Source organism: Colletes latitarsis, chromosome 14, assembly GCF_051014445.1.
Source record: "Colletes latitarsis isolate SP2378_abdomen chromosome 14, iyColLati1, whole genome shotgun sequence".
Taxonomy (NCBI): domain Eukaryota; kingdom Metazoa; phylum Arthropoda; class Insecta; order Hymenoptera; family Colletidae; genus Colletes; species Colletes latitarsis.
This window is the reverse complement of record NC_135147.1, coordinates 17,586,190-17,608,995: the sequence shown is the minus strand read 5'-3', so window position 1 is coordinate 17,608,995 and position 22,806 is coordinate 17,586,190. Positions and strand designations below refer to the sequence as shown.

The window sequence follows — 22,806 nt, the reverse complement described above, 5'->3', positions numbered from 1 at the left end:
TATTGAGAGCTAAGACTTTGAGACATTACCTCCAAACTAAACGACGACGAGGAGCAAGGGAAACCGTTTATCTGCTCCACCTAATCCCTTCCACTTTTCAGGTTCTTGATTATTATTGGCTAACAATAAGTCGATCAAACTCGGTCACACACAGCAGATCGGTGTCAGCAAATGCGTTAAATACATTAATAACCTAAGTGAATTAGTTTTTAACGAGCTACAAAACTGATGGCATTCCACGCTAGATGTGCTAGACGACAATGTTTTTATCACTCTACGGTGAAAAAGATCCGCCATCTAAGAGGTATTTTGTTACTAATGATTTCAACTGCTAACCACGATACGAAATAATTTTAATATAACTCGAGAAAAAGAAAATTAAAAACTGTAAGGCTCCTCTTACAGGAGACGGTTCTTCGACTAAAACAAAAACTAAAACAAAAACTGCTAAAAAAGCCATTAGGATTATGGATAAAGTAACTTGAATATAATTATCTCTTCGGTTATTTTATTTTCCAAGAAGGGTATAGCTGTCAAAGTTTTTGCAGTGACTCAAGTGTCAAAGAAGGTACACGACGCAGTTAGCCTAAACTCCCACTTCCTATCTGCTCCTTGTGTAAACATTCACTATTAGTCACATAAACTATTTACTCATACATACACATCTTATACTCGAGATCAATTTTTGTTTCAAACTAAACTTACTTTTTTCAGTAAAAGCCACATCGCTGAGTCCTCTAACAGACTCAGGACGACCAATAACCATTATCGACGAGCAGATAAATTAAAGTTCGTTAATAATTTTTTTAACGTAGCTCATATGTATAGTACAAGATCGGAACAGGAGAAAGTCTAAGATATTAGATAGAACTCTTTTATTTTTGATATAATTTTAATCGTCAGGTGTACGCAATTCGAACGTAGCTCCTGTTATGTTTTTATTTCGGAACTTACGTATGCGATCGAAAAACTAGTTAGAAGTTCGAATATCGACAGACACGAACGACAATTAAAAGAGGTTCTAAAAAGAGATTCGACGTGTCTAAGAAAATTGTGTGGTGGTTTATCCAGCTTGGATGTGGATTCGGTCATTATCGCCATGATGCTTTCGAAACGTATGTCTCCGGGACACGTTTTACGACGCGGCCAAGTTTTAGTGCCGAGCGAAGTTTCGCTTCGCCAGGATTTTCAAACATCGACCTTAGTCTATTCTCTCGTTGTGGACGTTTCCGCGTAAACTGGAAATTCTTGCCGAAACTTATACGAAACAACCAAAATTGAGACAATGTACGACTATTCGAAAAGAATATCAATTCTATTAACACTTTGCCATCTCACCCATACAACCTATTGGTCATTAAAGGTTGATTTGAATTTCATGTTTACGTACAATTTTCAATTTATTCTAAATAAATATTTTAAGCCATAGGAATGTTTACCTATAATAGATATTTTTCTCAACTAGAAAAATTAATTTTCAAGTTGAGACTGGAATAAATTTTAGGTTATATTATTTACAATGTTCTAACATTAAAATTTTGGTCTTGCAGAATATTGTACTGTGGATGTGTTAACTATTTCTTTCGATTTTTGGTTTCCTCTATTCTTTTACCATTCTTGGTTATATGGTGTCAATGTTAAAAAAGAGGCAACATTTTCTGTTTTATACAGGGTGTTCGGCCACTCCTAGGAAAAGCTTTAATAGGAGATTCTAGAGGCCAAAATAAGACGAAAATCAAGAATTCCAATTTCTGGATGGATGCTTCATTAAAAAGTTATTAACGTTTAACGATCCGCCTGTAGAACGTGCACGTGATAGTGGTTCTCACTCAACATGAGAGACTCTATTTAGTGACGTATCGACAGTCTCACAGTTTTCTGAGTGAAAACCACTATCATGCGTACGCAGCTGTTCGCAGATTGCCGTTCTACAGGCGGAACTTTAAATATTAATAACTTTTTAACGAAGCCTCGATCAACAAATTGATATTCTTGATTTTCGTCTTATTTTGACTTCTAGAATCTCCCATTAAAATTTTTCTCAGGTGTGTGTGGCGAATGATTAGTTTTAAGAACGTTAGCTTGCTGATAATTATTTGTTTCGAATACTGTAAAAATAGAGTCTGTCGAATCTTGGATGTAAAACCTAACACTTCAGTTATTTTTGTAACATTTTTATTTTAAAGTTCTCACCCCTGGATTTATTATTTAACTTATCAGAGGCAACCCCTAAATTAAACCACCGTACAAAATTCAATAACACGCTTGATAATGTTCGTTAGAACTTCCAAACGATGCACCAAATTTAACTAGTCAACAGTCTGTGCCCGAATTAATTCGAGTCTTCTTATAAAACCGAAGAAATAGTGAATGTAGGTTTATCCTCGACATTTTCTCAAATTATAAAGTGATAAATAGAAGTATTCAATAGTTCAAAAGTAGTTATAATATCGATAAGATTGTTCAAAAATCTAGAAATATTCACATTTATCGTAAAAGTTTTAACGACACGTAAGTTTGAAGCGTTGATCAACATGTTAAGGGTAGTGTATCCAAAAACAACTCGATATAAACAAGGGAAGTCTTTCAAATAGGAAAATTAATAGGAAAATTAAATTTCAAGGATAGATCGACCAGATCGTTGGATAAAGGGAAGTATGAGCAAGTGGGAAACAAGGCCAAGGAGTGAAAGAAAAGGAAACAACGAGGGAAAAGATGGCCGGTTAATGGGTCTCGTAACGAGACTCGTAACGCTTAAGTGAGACGACCCCATTAAATGTTACACATATTTAACCCATCGACGAAGCTTGAAATATTATTTCCACTCGTAAAGCGAACCGCCCGAACGATTGACTGTTACTTTGACGCCGCTTTCGACCGAGAGGGCGGACCACCTGCGTCATTTCTCTCGTTCGTCCTGGAATATATACACTGGTGCATTCTTCGCATCCCATTCTGGTCCACCGACTTGTCCCGCGGCTTTACGATTCGTCTCGTTTTCATGACTTTCCAGCACCGCGAGAGAGTCGCAAAACTCATCTTCGTCCCATCTACCCGGCTCGTCTTGTTCTTCCCTCGACGGCGTAACAAGAAACACGGAGTTAATTTTCTTTTAAGACCCACGTTTTTCTTCGGCGTTCCCGAAGTCGCGCCATTTTTCTTTCCGTTTCGTTAAATACTTATTTTATGGGGAAAGGCTGAGAGACTAGACAAAGCGTCTCGACTACATTTCGAGGGAGAAAAGAGCCACAATTCGACGTCCATAGTAGCAGAGACGAACGATCCACAATACTATTTCACCACTTTTTCTTTCGATTTTCTACATGCAATGATCAACTTTTTATTCTGCCGTTCGATAGGAAAACGAATTTTGAGTAAAAATGTATTGGAGTATGTATGATCTATAACTAACATTTACTCAGATATTACTCTTTTTTCTTTTGAGAAAATTAAATTCCACTTTCTTTGAGAAATGTAATTTACGAATTGAATTTGAAAATACTTCGATAGGAATCGATAGTTTCAAAACTTACTGAATGATGAAAAATATAAGCATGAGAAATTACGTCTTCGAATTACAATTTCTTTTGTTGAGTCATTGTTTTACGTGGGAACAGAACAAAGTCAGTGTAAGTAAATGATTGCATAGATCTGCAACTCCTGCTGACGTCAATCCTCAAGATATTAACATATGCTGTTGAAAATATTGTTAAAAATGGAAATTTAGATACTGCTTGGTAATTTTGTAAATATTTTTGTAAAGGAAACGTGCGAACTGTTTAAAAAAAATGTATAAATATTAAAAGTATTTTAACTGTTGGCTAAATCAGTGTTATATAATTATATCGAGTGGTTTAATTATAATGCATCAAGCATCATTCATAATATGATTTATCTTGTTCCTTAACGAACCACTCGAGTAATTATAGATAATTGTTATTGCACACCGTGAGAAGACGTTCGATATATGTATATTTGCTAATAGGAGCGGCTAATTACAGGAGTGTTTAATTTATATTTCTATGAAGATTAAGGGAGACTAGTATATGAAGTATACGATCGATGAACGGCTACTGGTTCTTCGACTGTAAGTACCAGTGTTTCTTACTGCATACTTATTTAAATATTAAAGAGATGCTAAGTATAGCGTCGTAAGTAATCGTTAAAATTCTTATTACAAAATAAATTTAGGTAAGCTCCACAATTAGCGATTTAACTACGATTTTTGAGTGTTATTTTTAATAGAATCAGGCACGAGAATCAAAATAAAAATATCGAATAGGAGAAAACATAGAAAAATAATGTTTAACAATTAGTACAGATGTGTTTAGCCTTCCCAAGTATCGTGAAACACAATTTACGTTTCTATGAAATCATTTCTTTTTGAAAATGTTTATTTATAACGCAAGAGAAACATTTTACGAAAAGTTTTACATAATCATAACACTACGGCATATGTAAAGAAAAGGAAACATTTAATGTAAAAAATTGTGAAATATTTTTATCCAATGAAAATTTAATATCGTTAAACGATCATCCATTTGCTTGACAAGATATAAACGCGAAATTCATATGATTTCATATTACATAAAATGTTAATTTCACTTATATGCTAATTGTTGATTACTTGAGAAAATTGCTCGAGAAAAAAAAAGAGTCGTAACAGTTGTAGGCATTAATCGATTCACAGTCCATATTCTATTCTATCGAAGCGATCTTCTACCGATCTGACCGTGAGGTGCCTCATAAAAGTATGATTTACAACTATGCTGCCTCGCAATCTCCTTACCCACGTGATTCCTTCGCGGTGCATTGCCGTTTCTCATTTGGCAACGTTTCTACGATAATTCAGTAAGAGTGTCTGCAATGTTGCGCGTTTGCGACAAGTGTTTTCGAAGAGATAGTACACAGAGTGAACCTTTAAATACGCTGTAACCGAGAAATGGACGATTCGAGATAAGTCAAAATAATATAACACAGACGACAAGTAAAAGATAAGTTTGCACAATTTTATTTACTTTACTTAAAACACGATAGAATCCTTTAATTTTGTATTCGTGCTAACTTTACGGAATATTGCTTGGCAAGAATAAATTACCTTCAATTTTTATGCAGTTCTCTTTTAAACTCTGTTCGATAAGAGAAAAAGAAACTTCGCTGGCAATAACTGATCGAAGAAGATACTATTTTATTTCGAGAATCCGGCGCTGCAATTTTATCTAAACATCCAGGGTTTATCTCATAACGGTCAGCTAATAAAAAAGACGCAATCGCGTGTAATCTATACCAGACCGGTCGAGATATTCAATAGTACGGAAGCCAATCATGAATCCACATGACGACTACGTCTCTCCGCCTCGTCCTTAAAACTGGCCACATAAATTCCTTTCGCGTAGTACGTTCCGAACACGAGCGACACACATTATTAAAAACAACTCGGTGAACAGTTATTTGAAAATAAGGAAGGAAATTTAATTAGATAGAAAAACGAACGGCTGGTCGATCGTTTCTCGAGAGAGACTACCATCCAATGGGATGATCTAGATAGGTTCCAAGTCTGCTCGAAAAGCTATAAAAGGAGGTCTAAGGAGAAGAAGACACATCCAGGCACGTAGCTAAAATGGAAACGGCTACGGTGGTTGCGGATGCGATAGGTGGGAGGTTTATCGTCTGCTGGTAAGTGCTTCGCAAGTTCTCACTTCTACCCCGTTCACGTTTCCATCCGAGAGTGGGGGAGAGCCATAAAATCACCGCGAATACTTCAAATAATACCTATCTGCCAAGTACTTCAGGGGGTAAGATCATTCGGACTAAAGGTTTGTCCTTTGAACGTCGTTTCTATCTTTTGGCATAAACCGAACCGTCGCGTCGGTTAGGAGATAGAGATCTCCAACAAGATTTTCAATTCGAGTACAATATTATTTCCTCCCCCGTGTTACGTAGGACTTTGTAAAACGTTCAATGTTCGTCCACCGTGTAATAGCGAAAGCGTTAATACGTACGTTTCGCGCAAGGGAACACTAATAGATGCACGCCAGACTGAGATTTTCTGAGCTCTGACGGATAAACGTTTGTGCTAATGTGCCAGACGAGATGCTTAAGCTGCAACGTGCTCGGATATATCATTTGCGAAAGTATTCGCGACGTACATTTCCGTCGAGAGGGAATATACTGTCTCTCATGCTGCATTTCCCTAGACTAAGAAAATATTGTTAACAGTTGTACCATGCGGAAAGCACCAATTCTCGTCTGGCTGAACGCAGGCTCTTATATTATATTTTACCTGCTACGTTAAACTAAACTATTTATCTGTCCGTTAGGGTCCATCAATTTAAAAATATAAAAGGAGGAATTTTAAACGGTACATTAACAAATCGTGACAGAAAATTTGTATATACCGAAGACTCATAAGAATCTGTATAAAAAAGAAAAGTTCTCATTCGGTTGTGTTGGGAACAATAGGCATAGGACAGTCTAACAAGACGTATTAAAAATAGTTAAAGCTGATACGCGTGCAGTTCCGAAACTACTAGTGTTTTCTTCATAATTGATACACTGTTAGAAGCGATAAAATTTACTCTTTGAAATGGTTTCTGGTTTATGTCGATTCGGCTTTCCGTTTTGGAGATATCGTAATTTATGTAAAGGGATAATCTTTTTAATTCGACTATCTCCGTCTCTGTCTAATGCGTTGCCCCCCCCCCCTTCACGTGAGTCGTGACAGTCGTAACCGAGTGACGTTCTGTTTACTATTTACTACGAGCACGTGCGGTCAATGACCTCGCGTCGACGTCAACAATGAAAAGTAAACAAATGCTCCGAACCCTTATATCTCCGTAACCAGCTGTCCAATCGACTTGAAACTAAAATCGCTATATCTCCGGAACTAATTACGCTATCGACTTGAATGAACACTCGTTTTAAAGGGCTTTCCATTCTCTATCCGACGAATCTATCAACTATTAACATTGATGCTGTCTTCTTTTTATTTTGAAGCCTGCTTCGACTCTATGTATTCAAAGAACTAGTGTGCGATAAAACTAAAGTATAAATTGTTTATTTAATTGAAAATGAATTTAAATTTGTATACGGAATGTTTACGTAATTACTAGCCAGCATTTTTCGTAAATAATTGTTATCTCTGGAACTATTGTATCGATATGAAAATTCGTTTTCAATTACACTTTATCTTCTATCTGATGAAAATTACAGTGAACAACGAAGACAACGTATTTCAAAGTTGAAAACGTATCATAAGGTGAAAAATTAGCGAGAAAGTAAGTGCACAATAGTAGCGTGGGAGAGACTGTGAACGAAGTCGAATAAAAATCATACTTTCCCAATAGCAATAAACGTCTAAACGGTAATTTCGATCGACCTGGGCTTCCACGTTGCCGGTAAACTTCAACGACGAAACAAAGAAGCCCGAAACGAGCGATCAAGCAGGCGCTTGAGGTCCCTTTGGTTTATGTTTCCCTTGGCCATAGTCCGATCGGCCGGGGCCATCAACGAGCAAACCGAACATTGGGGACGGAAATCAGGGCGATTCCTTGAACGCGGGTGGCCATTCTTTTCATTCGGTCATAGAACTCGATTATCGTCCATGAGGAGATCAGTAGGAGGCGGGGTTCTTTTCATTAACGAGACGCATATCCTGGGTAGACCCCGGTGGCTTAACTCGCCAGAGGTAGGTGCTCGACAGACGTCGTATTTCATGGAAGCCTGGCTGTATTTTCGCGCGTATGACTTTAACTGTCGATGTGGACTTCGCTTGTATTTCTTCTCAAGTTTTACGGGCGCTAGGTCGACCGCTCCGAGCCGTAAACGTCAGTCCCCGCTAAAGCCCTGCACGCCTGCTTGTCAGGTTCCTTCTTCAACCTTCTTCTTCGTTTGCCTCGTACCCTCCTCCCCGCGTCCACTTCGCGAACGTCGGCTGGCGCGAAGAATTGTCCGATGGTTCAGCCTCTAGCCACAGGCTGAGGAACAACTCGTTTCCGTCTCGTGCTCTACGTGGGAGTCGATTTCGTAGAGAATGTCCTTACATGTCGTGCGATTCGAATCGCATCCACCAATTTATTCGGACGTTTACCGTGTCGGCGGATCGCTACGTATCGCGTGGAATGACGCTAATAGCGACTGGATAGGAAGCTGATGTCAGAGTACATCTCGGGTTTATAGTTTTATCGTGCTTTGTCTCTCCAGGCTTTATCATTATTAAAACATTTTTTACTACACGTTCTTGGTACTTTTCAATTACCGAGTCTAGAAACTATAAAATTTAATTCTCTCCTAAATGAAGATACTTGCAATTTGGTGTACATCACTCGATTCTTATCATTGTAGGATTTAATCTACTATACGTTCTTAGTACTTTTCAATTACGGAGTCTGGAAACTATAAGATGTAACTCCCTCCTAAATGAAGATACTTTCAATTTGGTGAATATCGCTCGATTCTTATCATTGTAGGATTTAACAATGAGAATTGTATTTAGAACAAATGTACAAATGATGCAATTGTATAAACGAATTTGAAACACACCAAGCACACAATCTTTTTACATAAATTAATATTATATAAAAATCAACTAATTTATTCTATAAATAATTTTTATTATTTTTCTGAGCTGTGAATTATCATTGTTCTTATATAATTTCCAATAACTATAAATTATTTATTATTGTGCGAACTAAGATTGAAACATTACATATTATCATTATTACTATATTTTCTTACTATTGCAGAATTGAGAATTTTTATTCTCAACTGTTTTAGTACGATTTCAAATGATGAGGCTTTTTGACTCTTCTATACGTTTGTGTTATAAAAGTATACTATCCCGTTAAAGGTTAAAAATGTACATATTTTATTAGACCCTTGAAATACCTGAAAGATGGCTCGTGAAATACCGATGAAATATAAACACAAATGTACGAATAAGTTATAGAGTGCAGAATGAATACCAGAAACATTAACGTTTTCGAAAATACGGGAAGAAGAATGAATGAAAAATAAGTGTTATTATATAATGCCAGCATATTTCGTATTTAACTACACAGTAAATGCAAGCAGATTATTCAAAAAGTAAACGTAGACTATCATAGGCTGATATTAACTCTAATCGACGCTTGCCTCGATAATGGTTCTGAAAAAATCCACAGTGTTTATTATTCAGAATGACCTACTAAACATAGAGATACTTATTAGTTACATTATAGGACATCCTACGTATGCTAATTTATGGGAAATTTTCATTATTCGCGTTCTCTGTCATACCAAAACGTATCTGCACAGTATTTTCTTGCCTCTTTTCTTCTAAAATGATGTATTCTATCGTATCAGAAAATCTTTTGATCTTTTTCAAATACTGTAAACTAAATAAAATGTTACTCTATTTTTGTAATGTTGAGCGTTCGTTCTCAGCCTCTAAATTGATTTTAAGCGATAAACTCTTAACTCTTGACAATATTGCAAAAATACACCTAATATATTGTAATTTAAATTATTTGAACATATTTGGAATGTATTTTGCATATTCCTGTACATTTTGGCATATTTCTGATACACATTTGATCACCTACATATTTTTACATATTTTATTTACATAAACATCCGCAGTCTAATAATCACAGTTCTTGAACCGTACCTATCTCTAGAAACTGTATCTTAAGGTTCTTTCATTCACATGTATTAGTTTTTAAATCTTTTTTACCCCAAGGTTAATCGTCGCGTCGAACACGAGCATGAAGGATGAATCGCGAGCGCAAGTTCGTTAAATTTTAGAAATTGAAATAAGACCTTCATCCTGCGGACGGTTTATTAAAGAAACGGGTTCGGGAGTTCCGAAAATACGATTTTAAAAAGATTTTGTTCCCACTGGGCCACGGAGTCTGGAACCAGCGACGGTTTACGGTCGACCGGAAAACGTCGGTATCCGTAACGTCTCGAGGATTCATTAAGAATGCAATATAGCGTGGTTTTTACCGTGCAAACGAAGGGAGCTAGCTACGCGCGAGAGAGTGGCCATGCGTTTAGAAAAAAATTACGACGAGGTTTTATGGGGGTTTAATTGTAGCCCGCGACTGTGGTTAGAAAGTAGTAAAACTCCGTTTGCCAGGAGAGTCGAGCCTGTTACACTGCTTAACGCTCTCTGGTTCTTGATTTCGTACAGGGAAGACGCGATGGTGATGAGGAGGATGAAGAAGAACCGGCGTCGGCTCACGCACTTCGCTGCTGTTAATTATTGCTTTGTCTTGGGAATTGCGCCTTCATTCTTAGAGAATAGGGCCGACGATCGCCGCCAAGGCCGACTATATACTTTCGTACGATATTTTTGACTCCAGACGTAATTTCTTCGGTGGAATTGAACCAAATCCTCTGAGGTGTGGCCCCTTCGCTCGAACCGCAAAAAAACGTTTCTCCAAAGTTCCAGGAGCCTTATATTTTTTTTCTATTTGATACTGTAGATTGTAGGAAATAATGCAATAACGTAACTTGAACTTTTATAACTCTTGCAATACAGGGATTCAAATAATGCTTCTTTACCTTTTATGATACATTTAACTCCTGATGGTTATAAAAATATACATTCGGTAGTATTTCATCATTATAATCGTATGTAATTATTAAGCAAGACTATTTTATTCTATCGATATGAAAAATATTTTAATTCTAAGTGCAGTTGATCGCGTAATAAAAATTCGAAAGGATCCAAAAGAATCCACGTAAAACCAGCAATACATACCGTGTGTCTTACGTGCTCAGTCCACTTAAATATCTTGATTGCTTCAAACAATGCGAGAAAATGTTACTATACAGAAGTTGTAGAGTTTAAGAAAGTATAAACGATATTCTTGCAAATGTAGGCGTAGAGAAAATACAAAGGTCAACATTGTTTTTTTGAATGTTCAATTTTTTATGCTCGATTTCGACAGTTTGGCGTATTCTAAATATAAAAGTACTAAAGCACGTTTGTCCTACAACGTACAGTTTTTTAGATATTCGACTGTGTTCATGAAGTTCAAAATGGCGGTCATCTGCAGCAATGCAACGTTGTAGTCTTTGAACTGTTGCGTTCCTGACAAGTTTAATTATTGAGTACTAGCACATTGTCAGAAATAATGAAGATATTTAAGTGGACAGAGTTCACGAAACACACTTATAACTGATTTTAAATATGTATATTCCTTCGTAAGTTAACTTTCTATTACGTTGTCTTTGATCTTAAGTTTCATAAAATTAGTATAAGCACGCTTATTATGTATATCGATGTTACCAGATTAATTAAAAAATACAGTAAAACAGCAATTTCACGCAGATATAGCCCAACGTTTGGGCGATTCATGTTTCAGACACAAAATGGATGAAAACCGCAAGCATCCGTTCGAATAGAAATCAACACTATGTTGGTTCCAACAAATAGTTTATATTGTCGCATTCGTCCGGGAATCGGGACATAAATTTCCGTATTTTTACGATTCGCGTACGCAAAAATATGCGCCCACGGAATGGCGTTACCTCGTAATATACGCAGAACGATTAGATCTTTACTGTCGCATACTTATGCCCGTGAAATATGTGAGCTGTCCTGTCGACCGTAGTACCGTACAATTGCCCCATAACGCGTTTACAGGGTATTTTCTACACTTGCAGCTGTAAATTCGAACCAACGCGTGTTTAAATTATAGGAAAGAATTTATGCTTTCAATAAAATTATCCGTCGTCGAAACTAACATTATTGCCTGGATACGTGTTATTACCGTTTACCGGTATGAATCTCTACGGCTTCTCGAATTTTCTCTCGTCCCCTAAGAAGGTGAGAATACTGTACGACGTTACGTCCGTAGATATTACAGAAGTATCCTGATAATTGTAAACGTAGACGTATAAAATCTGGAAGTCCATCGATTAAAAACGAATATAAAATATGTTTATATTCGATACAATCTGTTTTTCGAACTAGAAAAAATACTCCATTTATTCCAAAGTTAACATAATTAAAAATCAAGATCTTCAACGAGTTTCTGGAAAAAAATTGACCGATTCGTATGAAAGATGTGATATGAACAAAATCGTACAAGAAGATGGCCACTTTATGGACGATTAATATTGTTTTAATAATGTTCCTTAACTTAAATTAGTCGTTACATTATAGATTTTTATTCATAAATTTTTCAGAATATACATAGTTAAAAAATATTATTCACCTGAATTCGATAACTGCAAACTGTGCTTATCACAAACGAAATAATGTTAGTGAAGAAAATGCTAAGAGAAACGATAAGTAGAAAGGTTGAAAAAAATTATTAAATATTCTCCTGCAACTTTTTTTATCTGCGGTAGTTTTATTGGTACTGCAGCATCGAACACCAACGACGTACAAAACACCGGTTACAGCTAAAATAAAGCGGGATGATTCAGAATGGAGGTTGTAGCAGCATGTTCAACAGAAAAAGTAGTGGGAAGTGAGCGGATGCGGGAAGATAAAAGATTGTAATAGTGAGGCACATCGTGTAAGGAAGAACGAGAAAGTTTGGTAGTGTAAAAACCAGGAATGGATAAACGATATTCGGCTCATGTGATGCAGGAGTCATGAAATTCAGAGCTAAGGTGTCAGTCTTTATACAAGGTGGGTGGAGAATCGTAGCACAACCAGCCAGAATGTGATTCCACGCAAAAAAAAAAAAAAAATAAGAAAAAAATTTAGTATTCCATTTTTTCATCCTAGGAAATTGAATTTAGAGTATATTACTTTACAAGTACTGATGAAAATGTTCTCGTTGACAAATTAACAGTAACTGAACGGATTGTAACGTATTATTTTTTAATTTTACCTCCACAAACTCCCAAGACATATAACATGTCAAATCGAAACGAAATGGACTGTTACGCAATCCTAGCATTATCAATGTTTGTAAATATACGATAAATAAATCGTATCGCGTAGTCGTGCAAACTTCAAATTCAATTTTCTTGAAAAAATTGTATACCAAATTTTATCCGTATTTTTTTACATAAAATCACTTCCTACTCGGTTGTACAACAATGTTCCATACACATGGTAATAAACTAAAACGAAAGCAATAAGCGTTAAATTTGATTTTCCCGAAAATGAAAAAATTGAATACCAAATTCTATCTTTATTTTCTTACGTCGTATTACGATTTTCCACCCACTCTGTATAACACGTTAAACAGAGATGTAAAACCCACCTTTGTGTCGTGTCGGAACAGCCAAAGAGATTGACAAGTAAGGGGTTGTGGTCGTATTTACAAACGGAAAAGGACAACCGCAGACACGAATCCTGAATATGTTGCACGCGAGAGGTGACCACTTTGGTTAGACAAAGGCAGTAGAGAACAGAGATTTCATCGCCTTTTTTTTGGCCAAAGAAGAAGACATTTCACGGAGAAAAGCTTTCGACCGATGCAAGCTACTTGAAATTTTATTAAAATTCTAGATGCAAATAGTTTCAGAGATATCTTAGGAAATCTGATTATTTTCGTACGATATCAAATATAATTTAAAAACTAAACGCGTCGTTGGAACGAGGTGTATTTGGAGGATGAGAGCATCGATCGTGCTAGGTGGACAATGTCTCTGTGATCTTTCGATTTTTCGTCATTCGACATAGCGTCTCAAGGGTTTACGACCGGGACAAAAATGGGCCCGCGAGTTCCGGCATGTTCTCGCGGGATCACGGTTCTGTGAGTCGCGAGACGATTTCGACTTCTCTAGTGTCTGTCACATAAACTCTGCTAGTTTACTACGGCTGGAGTAAAACGAGCTAGAGTCTGGGGTGCGCCTCACTTACGACTTCGCGATGACGGTTGCCAGCAAGCGGCCGGGCGAAATGGAAACACGGGGGAAGGAGAACAAGAAGATGAACAGAAGAACCGAAACGCTGCAGAACGGGGTAGAGAAAGAAAGGGGAGGGGGAAAAAAATACCGCAAGCTGTAAAGCGAACCACGTTTACGACCGTCGTTAAGCCCGCTCTGAGCGACCTGTCTGATTACATTGATGCTGCTCGCTGCAGCAGACAAAACTAACCCCATCGACGATGTGGCGAGCTATGCGAGCGAATATCTCCAACGGTTGGTCTTCCAGCCCTTTATTTCCGTCGAATTAATAGCAAAATTAACGAACAGAAATAACAATCAGATTTTATCTACAAATAATGAATACCAATTTTAGAACTTTTCGTAAACTACCTCTCTTGGAATTAACAGGAAAATTAACAAACAGAATTAACAATCAGATTTTATCTACAAATAATGAATATCAATTTTAGAGTTTTTCGTAAACTATCTTATGCTCTTGGAATTAACAGCAAAATTAACAATCAAATTTTATCTACAAATAATGAATACCAATTTTAGAGTTTTTCATAAACTGCTTTCATAATCTGTTACGAATGTGGCGAACTATGCAAACGAATATCTTCAACGAATATCTTCAAACAGAAATAACAATTAGATTTTATCTACGAATAATGAATACCAATTTTAGAGTTTTTCGTAAACTACCTAATGCTCTCATCGGTTTACAAAATCTGTTACGAATTATAGTTGATAAATCGATTCGTTCGTTATCTGTAAACATTCTATAACTGACGATTAATCTGATGTATTAATAGCAACGACAGTAGGTCGTAATTAAAGGTAATGACAAAACAATTATTTTTATAACTCGAGTGTAAGAAATAGAATACCGATACCGCGATAAAAATGCTAGTTTATTTTGGAAATTTGATGGAAACCATATTACTTTAACCCATTTTATTATTAATCTTGTCGCGAATTATATTGGTCGGCCATAGAAAATTTCATAATTACTACTTCGTCTTCGAAGACTTCGGAAAACTTTCCCAAAAATGCACTTAAATCTAGAAATCAATTGTTTTGTACTTTTACAGTAGATGCTTAATATTTCTTTAATACAGTATATACTTTTCTCAAAGAACGAAGTTTACAGACGATGCAGTATGAATACTTTTACGATTCGCCGACATTACATTGGAGTTTCTTATATTTCAATGTTTAGTATTATCTTACAAATAATAATAAAAAACGTAGCAGTACATTTGTAAATTGGTGAACCGCTGAAAATGACGACAATGGGAAGCCAGTTGAACAGCTTTCCGAAACTGAAAAAGAACACAAAACTTACGTTCGACGTCACAATCGACGGGAGCTTCTGCACTTAAAAAGAATTGTCTTCACCCTTCTGTAGATCCCTCGTGCTACTTAAAGCTTCGCTTTTCGTTCGTTCAACGAGATTTGTACGTATTTACTCCTTACCCGCGGAGGGAAAACGCCAGCGCGGCAACATCCTTTATAGCCGGAGATTTATCGACTCGTTTCCCTCTTTAAACATCACTGACGTCTATAAACTAGACGAGATTGACCTATCGTACCTCCGGATGGAATCTTTCGGTAGACTAGTACTGTTAAAGATTTAAACTTGGCCGCAGTCCAACTTGTCTGGCACACATGATTCACCGTTTCTATAGTGGACACAACAGAGATGTTATCTTCTGCAACGGAGTATTCTGGTCTAAATGATCATTTTCAAAGTGATCTTTAAGAATTTGATCTAACTTATTAAAGAAACTAATACGAACAAACGAGATAGAATAAGTTCAGTGCAGACGTTTAACCGTGTTTCAATTGTACAGAAAATTTTAATTAACCCCTTTCCAAATGGCGATGTTAATTGGACACGTTCTTCCTTTTTAATCCGTACAATCGACACAATCAGTGTAACAAATATGGTCGAAACATAATTTATTTTCCTGATATAATCTTTTCAATCATTTATAATTGTTTAGTATTTACATGCACTGAACAGGTGTACTTTGATAAATGTACATGAAACAAAATAGAGGTGATTTAATAAAAATTTAATAGATTCGGTTCAGATACCCTATGAACTAAATATCTAAGTCAAAACCTCCTGCAAATTGTACAATTGCAAAGCAACAATTTAACTTATGTGGATAAAATGTTACGTCAAAGAAATTGCGTTAACTAATTGAATTTTTTAAGAATGACTCAACGTGCAGAACGTATGGTATTTATTATAGGCAGTGGAATCAACTGACTTTAATCCTATTGAAAATTTATAAGCTTAGGGAATCGTATGAAAACAATAAACTATAACAGAAGAAAGTAATCAACTCGAGATCAATCAGACGAGAGAAAACATTCTTAATATAAAATATAAAAGGAAAATCGATTTTTTTGACCCACCAACATAGAGAATTCACTTTTTAATCGTGACTCGCGTAACAGAATTGGACATTTATTTGCCACATTCGTAAAAAATGAGATCTATTTTTGTTTTACTTGAGAACTTTCCAAAGCAAACACAGTGAAATTGAGGGACCGCATGTTTTATGAATATAAAAGAATATGAAGTGTAGCAACAGCTGCATGAAATGCATGGGTGATAATTTTTCTCCGCAGAAATCATTAATGATATAGATTGTTACAACAATAAATATCGCTCACCCAAAAGCCATGGTAATACTAATAATGTATACTTACTATTCTTCGACCCTCAGTTTGATACAGAAAACCACTAATTTGCATTCATTGATCACAGAACGTTGCATATTTATATAACATTTCTTAAATACAAGTTATACATTGGAGAAGGTTATAAAATAGATTCAATGAAACAGTAAAAACGTACTGTGAAGTATTATTAAAAGAAATGTCTAGGTGTATATAGTTTTCATTTCATACGTAGGTATATATTAAAAGAAACTCGTATTTTTTCATTCGTTTATGGTGATCGAGTTCAACTTATATTAATTTCAATTTAAAACATAAAAATTTAACTGTTCGATTTAATAAATTATATCTCTGGTAACAAGTAATTTAATTTAAAGTGATTTTTAACTTCGATAAAATTATTAAACAACGTTGAACAAAATCGAATAAGTTGGCGTGCAATTTTAAAAAGAAAATAATATTTCAAATTGTAAAAATTTGAAGAGATGAGATTGTTGAGGAGCCAAGTGAAACTGACTGCTTTGGGAGTAAATTTAAATATGGTCTATTCTAGTTTATTGTGATTTAAATTATAATCATGATCGATAAAAAATAAAATATTATCATAGGTCACATATTTTTTTCGTGTCTTTATATGTTATTTGTATATTTCAACATATTTTAAGTGCATAAACATACGCAGTCTAATTATTCGTGATTGCTGCAACTACTGTGACGTAACACTGTAACTACTCGTGTGTAAATCAACCTTAACATGTTCGAATCGAAGTGGGTCGTTAACGGGTCACTGTGTCAGTACAAAAACTCCTGATAATTTGTAAAATTTCTTCTTGACCTGTCATCGACCCGGGACTCTGACCATTTGTGCTGAGATGGCGCACAAAACTCAAAGAAACTATTGTTCCTGATGGGAGAGAAATCCGTCATAAAGTGAGTTTTATTGATTATAACGCTATTAATCTCGTTAGTTTATATGAAATCTTGGACAGTGCAATAAGGCCAAGATTTTATTTCCTTCTGTAATTGTCAAACATTATATTTGACATTAACGAATTCAATGTTTACGACAAAAATGACTGAGTTTCAAGACCTCAGTCGATGGGTTTATTTCATCATTGATTTTTTTCATGGAATTCTGTATTTCCTTTAAACGATATTACAACTTCAACACTGCGAATATTGCTCTGCAAATACTTGGAAATAAATCAAATTACTCGAAATAAGTAATCAAATATAATTGTAGAGAGACGATGGCGCTCGATTTCGCTTTCCCATGGGCACGATTCCTTTGAAATGCTCGATGAAGAAGGTAAACGACTAAGAACCCGAACAAAGCCCGAACGAAGGATGGCTAAGCGACTCATAAATTCGATTTTTTATGGTGTTGTCATCGTTAAAGCCGAAACCGTACCTTTAAGCTCCTGCGTATACCAGCTCTATCACTAGCGGCCGCTTTGATGAAGTTAGTAGCGAAAATCGTTGCGGTTCAAAATACCTTACTGCGGAGAGAAGGCGTCGACAAACACACATAGCTGCGTCTGTCCGGTTTCGTTTCATGGTTGAGAAGTTCTCTTCGAGTATTCGCGACAAACGGCGTCTCGCCATGTTTCTTCATTCATGATATATTCCATTAAACATTTTAGATTGATCAAGAATTTGACATCGGTCTGTGTTTAAATCTATTTACACCCTTTGCAGAAATTCGTCCATCTTGACCCAAAAATGCAATGAAAAATACTTCCTCGTATCGTAATGTTCAAGTAAAATAAAAATAAAAGATGAATTCTTTATTTTCGGGAAATTGTTTTCGAAACAAACGTTGCACAGAAAACAATGTTCCATTTGCAATTTTTGTGCAACGAAAATATAGAATAGGTTCTATACGTTTTCTATACGATATAATTTAAATTGAGCCTTACTTTTAAATTACTTTCTAAATTGTCGAATTTTAAAATATTCAATCCAAGATGGATGAAAATAAGGGGCACAAACGTGAAAGTTTTTCGTTTAACAGTAAAAAAAATTGTTGTGAGAAATAAAACTCTGCGTTAAGTTTTACACGAGTACTTCCAAAGCTTGTTTTTATTTCTGCCCTAAATGTACATAAACGTAAAGTATTCGATCCAAGATGGGTGAAAATAGGGAGCAAATACGCGAAAGCTGTTCGTTTGACAGTAAGGGAAATCATTACGAGGAATAAGACGAAGTTGCGATAGTGAAAAACGCAAAGTTGAGAACAACACGAACCGAAAGAAAGAAACGGAAGGAGGAAGTAGCAGGAAATTGAGGAACAGTTCCGCTGGTCTAAGCGATACGGGCCTGGTTGGCTCTTAAAAGGAAGGGTATTTTATAGGTTAGAATCTGTTTTATGTGTGCCGGATTTGCGATTATGGCCCCAACTTCGAGCGTTCCAAACAAAAGAAGATCGTCGAGAAGGAGAAAGACCTTTATATCCTAAAACGAAAACTAATCCCTTTACCGTCTTTGACTCGAGACTTTCATTCCTTCTGATTTATTATGATTCTGATCAGAAGCATTTCGATGCCACCTCAAAATGTAATTTTATTAAAATGTAAAAGCAATTTGAGATAAACTTTTATTTTTTAATTTCAATAAATCTGATAACAAAACGTCTGCACGAGAGGGATAGAAAAATTAGATAAATCTGATTAAAATAATAGTACTGGTACTATTCTTTTAAAGAATTTCGCAATGTTTATTCCTATTACGAAGACCAAACTTTTTGTTTATAATATGAATTTCACTTTATTTGTGCAGCTTTACTATTTGTAAATTTATGTTGAATTTAGGAAGTGTCTATTTAATTAGATGTTTATGCATTGTTTAATTAAACTCAAGAAAATCGTCCATATTCGTCTGATTTATATGTTATAGTATCACTCGTCAAATTCATTTTTACAATTTTTTAAATAGGCTAACATTTAAATCATAAAGGATATGAAAGCTATAAATTCTATCAAAATAATAAACGAAATATATTAAAAAACTGTGAAACGTTAAACATGAACTATGACTATGAATCTTTAAGTGTTGCTAGAACTCGTTTACAGGATTAAAAATGTCTTTGCAAACAGATGACCGGAAACAAATGTTTTGGTGATACTCAATTATTCAATTTGAAAATAAATAAGTCTTTTCATGGTACCATATGCTATATAGATTACATAGCAGGTATTTTCGGGGCAAATGCACGAGTCTGTAATTGCTTATTTCGATGTAGCCTTCTATGAATGTTTTTAATATTTAAAATTGACACACTGGTCTCATAATAATATCGATTGCTCTGTATCAAGTATAGTCGTAAAAAGAACTTTCCGTTTACAAACCAAACACCTGGTAAAATTTCAAAGCTCAGCAGATTATTTCAAAAGAATTCTGTGGGAGACCACTATTTTTATGAAATAAAAATCTACAAAGAGAATCGCACATGTACAAACGCGGGCAAATTAATACAATTACCAATCAAATGAAAGGAATTGTTAGATTTTGATAAATGTTTAATATGTCGTGGCAAAGAATGGTTTTATTTGTTAAAGGACAGTTCAACGAGGTCGAATCGTTAAAATCGTGACATTTTGATCGCGCAAGAATGTTTTACTTTCTTGATTACTGTTGCATCCTAATATTTACTATACATTTATAATGAACGAAACAGATAAAACGAGACTTACCTAGGCTACGTAGTAGAATGATCTGGAGGGCTGTTAGGACTGGACGGCACTCTAGTGGTCGATAGATGAGAATTCAGGGGATGCAGGAGTGGCCTGAGCTGGCCAGTGCCCGGTGGTGGTGCAACCCCTATATAGGGCACCTGCCCCTCGTATGTTGGCGCTCCCGTAGGCTGAGTGTATCCGGTGCAGCAATACGTCCGACTAGTTTGGACCATTCTGACTGCTTTCCAGAAGTGCATCGCGCGAATATCGTTGTTGGCTATAATCAGACAAAAATAACAAATTACGCATTTGTTCCTTCAGTGTTTTCAATGTAGCTTTCGAAGAAAAATAGCACTCTTTTAGGAAAAGTTTTTCACATTCCAGTGTCGTTGTAGCTAATTTCATCAAAGGACTGAAGCAATAATAATTATAAGTTGCATGTTACTTTTCCAACAGCTAATAAATAATTTTTGCACCCAATCTGGTCTTATACATAATAATGAGCTACTTAGAACACATACAAATTTTTTATAACCTTTTTAAACGACTACCGTTCGAAAAACTCAATGGTCGTTAATTTCTGTTTTGATTGTCGTTAAGAAAATACTATTGTACACTATTTTTATATGAGAGATCCAGTGAATTCACGCGTGAACTTCTTGCTATATACAGTGAAACGTGTCTCTGCACGTCATTAACTATATTAATAATTGAACTAATAATAGCAAATATCAATAATATTATGATACATTCTATTGAAATTCGGGTCAAAGATTTAAACGATGCAAAAGAAACGTCATAAATGATTGTTGAGAATACTTGCAACCAATTTCAAATTAAAAGTTTGTTATAAACTTCGTACAAACGTCACCGTCAGTTTTCATGCTTAAAAATTTAAACCTTTACTACCCCTCTCATTATTATATATTTTTCTTTTTTTCAAGTACACATTTCTGTTTTGCTAGACTCTGGAAATAAATACTAACGAAAGAAAATTATTATAAATTCTCTCGAACACTGCATAGATTGCAGTTTTGAAAAAATTTATGGTCAAATTTAGAATAATGCCAAAACCCAATAAAAATATACGCGTTTAAAATTGAACAAGACCGCAATTAAAATTTATCTTTATAACTTGAGTGAATGAAAATATCCATGGAAAATGGTATTATCAAATACATAGAATAATTATGTAAACGAAAATGAAACCTAACCTGAAAAACGTACAAAGCTCACCCTTAATTTTTACAATTCAAAAACTTGCATAGACTTAATTAATCACACTTCTATAATACACCACATAATTATTGAATGTTAGAATTATGCTCTAGAAACTAAGAAATATAATATCAAGAATAACTTTACTGAATTTCTTGCATGACCTTCGTATCAAAGAAGAATAATTCAATTTTTCAGTATCTTTACTGAACTTCTTGCATGACCTTCATATCAAAGAAGAATAGTTCAATTTTTCAGTAACTTTACTCAATTTCTTGCGTGACTTTCATATCAAAGAAGAATAATTCAATTTTTCAGTATCTTTACTGAACTTCTTGCATGACCTTTGTATCAGAGAAGAATAATTCAATTTTCCAGTAACTTTACTGAACTTCTTGCATGACCTTCATATCAAAGAAGAATAGTTCAATTTTTCAGTAACTTTACTCAATTTCTTGCGTAACCTTCGTATCAGAGAAGAATAATTCAATTTTTCAGAAGTCGATGTTTTTTTAAATCAATATTAAATACCATAATTTTGGTCTAATTGCACGTTGTAGCTGATATAACTCTGAAGGCTACTTTTTTTAAATTTTTACTACCTCAAACCTAGTCATTCGTGACGATCAGAAGTTTCCCTTCGCCAAATTCTTCAGGAATCGAGGACGTGGTACGCTTCCACGGACACAATGGTCACGCTTCTAAGAAACGATGAAGGGATAGGTGGCAACAGTTCATCAGGCTAACCTCCGAGATTATTAACGACCCGAGCTATGATTCCCGACACAATGGGGATTCGACCACGAGGTCGAGCATCATTCGAGGGGGATTCCGAGAACGGTGCACCCAGAATTCATATGGGTCATAGCCAATAGGAATTCACCCATTCAGGCATCAAGATGGCCGACCCCTCGAGGCGTGGTTTTCACAAGAGCGTATCACAATACGTATAAACGGGAGACCCTCAAGCATCTGCTATTCCACCGCAAACAATGTCAATTACCCGGGTTTCGTGTTCTCGTAGCTTAATTGGCGCCATTTATTTTTAATTGTCGCCACTCCCACGTTAGGGCAACTTTACGGGTGAACGTAACACTTGGTGGATGGTTTTCGGGGGCCGCAAGTGACTGAAAAATGGTGTTCCGTTTGTTTGCTTATATCAAAATGGGCGATTAAGCTCGCAATTAGTGCACGAATATCAGACACACTGGCAGGTTTAACACGTCCACTGCCAGATCAAAACCGTATAATATTCTACACAAGTAAAATTTTGATTTTAGACCATTGTACATAACCTAAAATTTGTTTCAGTACTTATTTTCGTAACCTTGTTAAAACTCACAAACTCTATTCAAATTTATTTCCCTCAACGTCTTAATTTGAGAATTAATTTTTC

The 22,806-nt window shown here is 35.5% G+C and overlaps 1 protein-coding gene across 4 annotated transcripts in view; it reads right to left on the bottom strand.

Annotated features, from left to right (window-relative positions):
* The window catches only part of Dsx (transcription factor doublesex), a 199,306-nt gene that overhangs the window by 14,109 nt on the left and 162,391 nt on the right, over positions 1 to 22,806 (bottom strand). For all 4 annotated transcript variants that reach the window (XM_076782016.1, XM_076782015.1, XM_076782012.1 and 1 more), the window contains one exon: positions 20,211 to 20,469. In XM_076782016.1, the coding sequence (XP_076638131.1) occupies positions 20,216 to 20,469 (254 nt within the window). In that variant the 3' untranslated portion in view covers positions 20,211 to 20,215. The remainder of the gene's footprint in view (positions 1 to 20,210; positions 20,470 to 22,806) is intronic.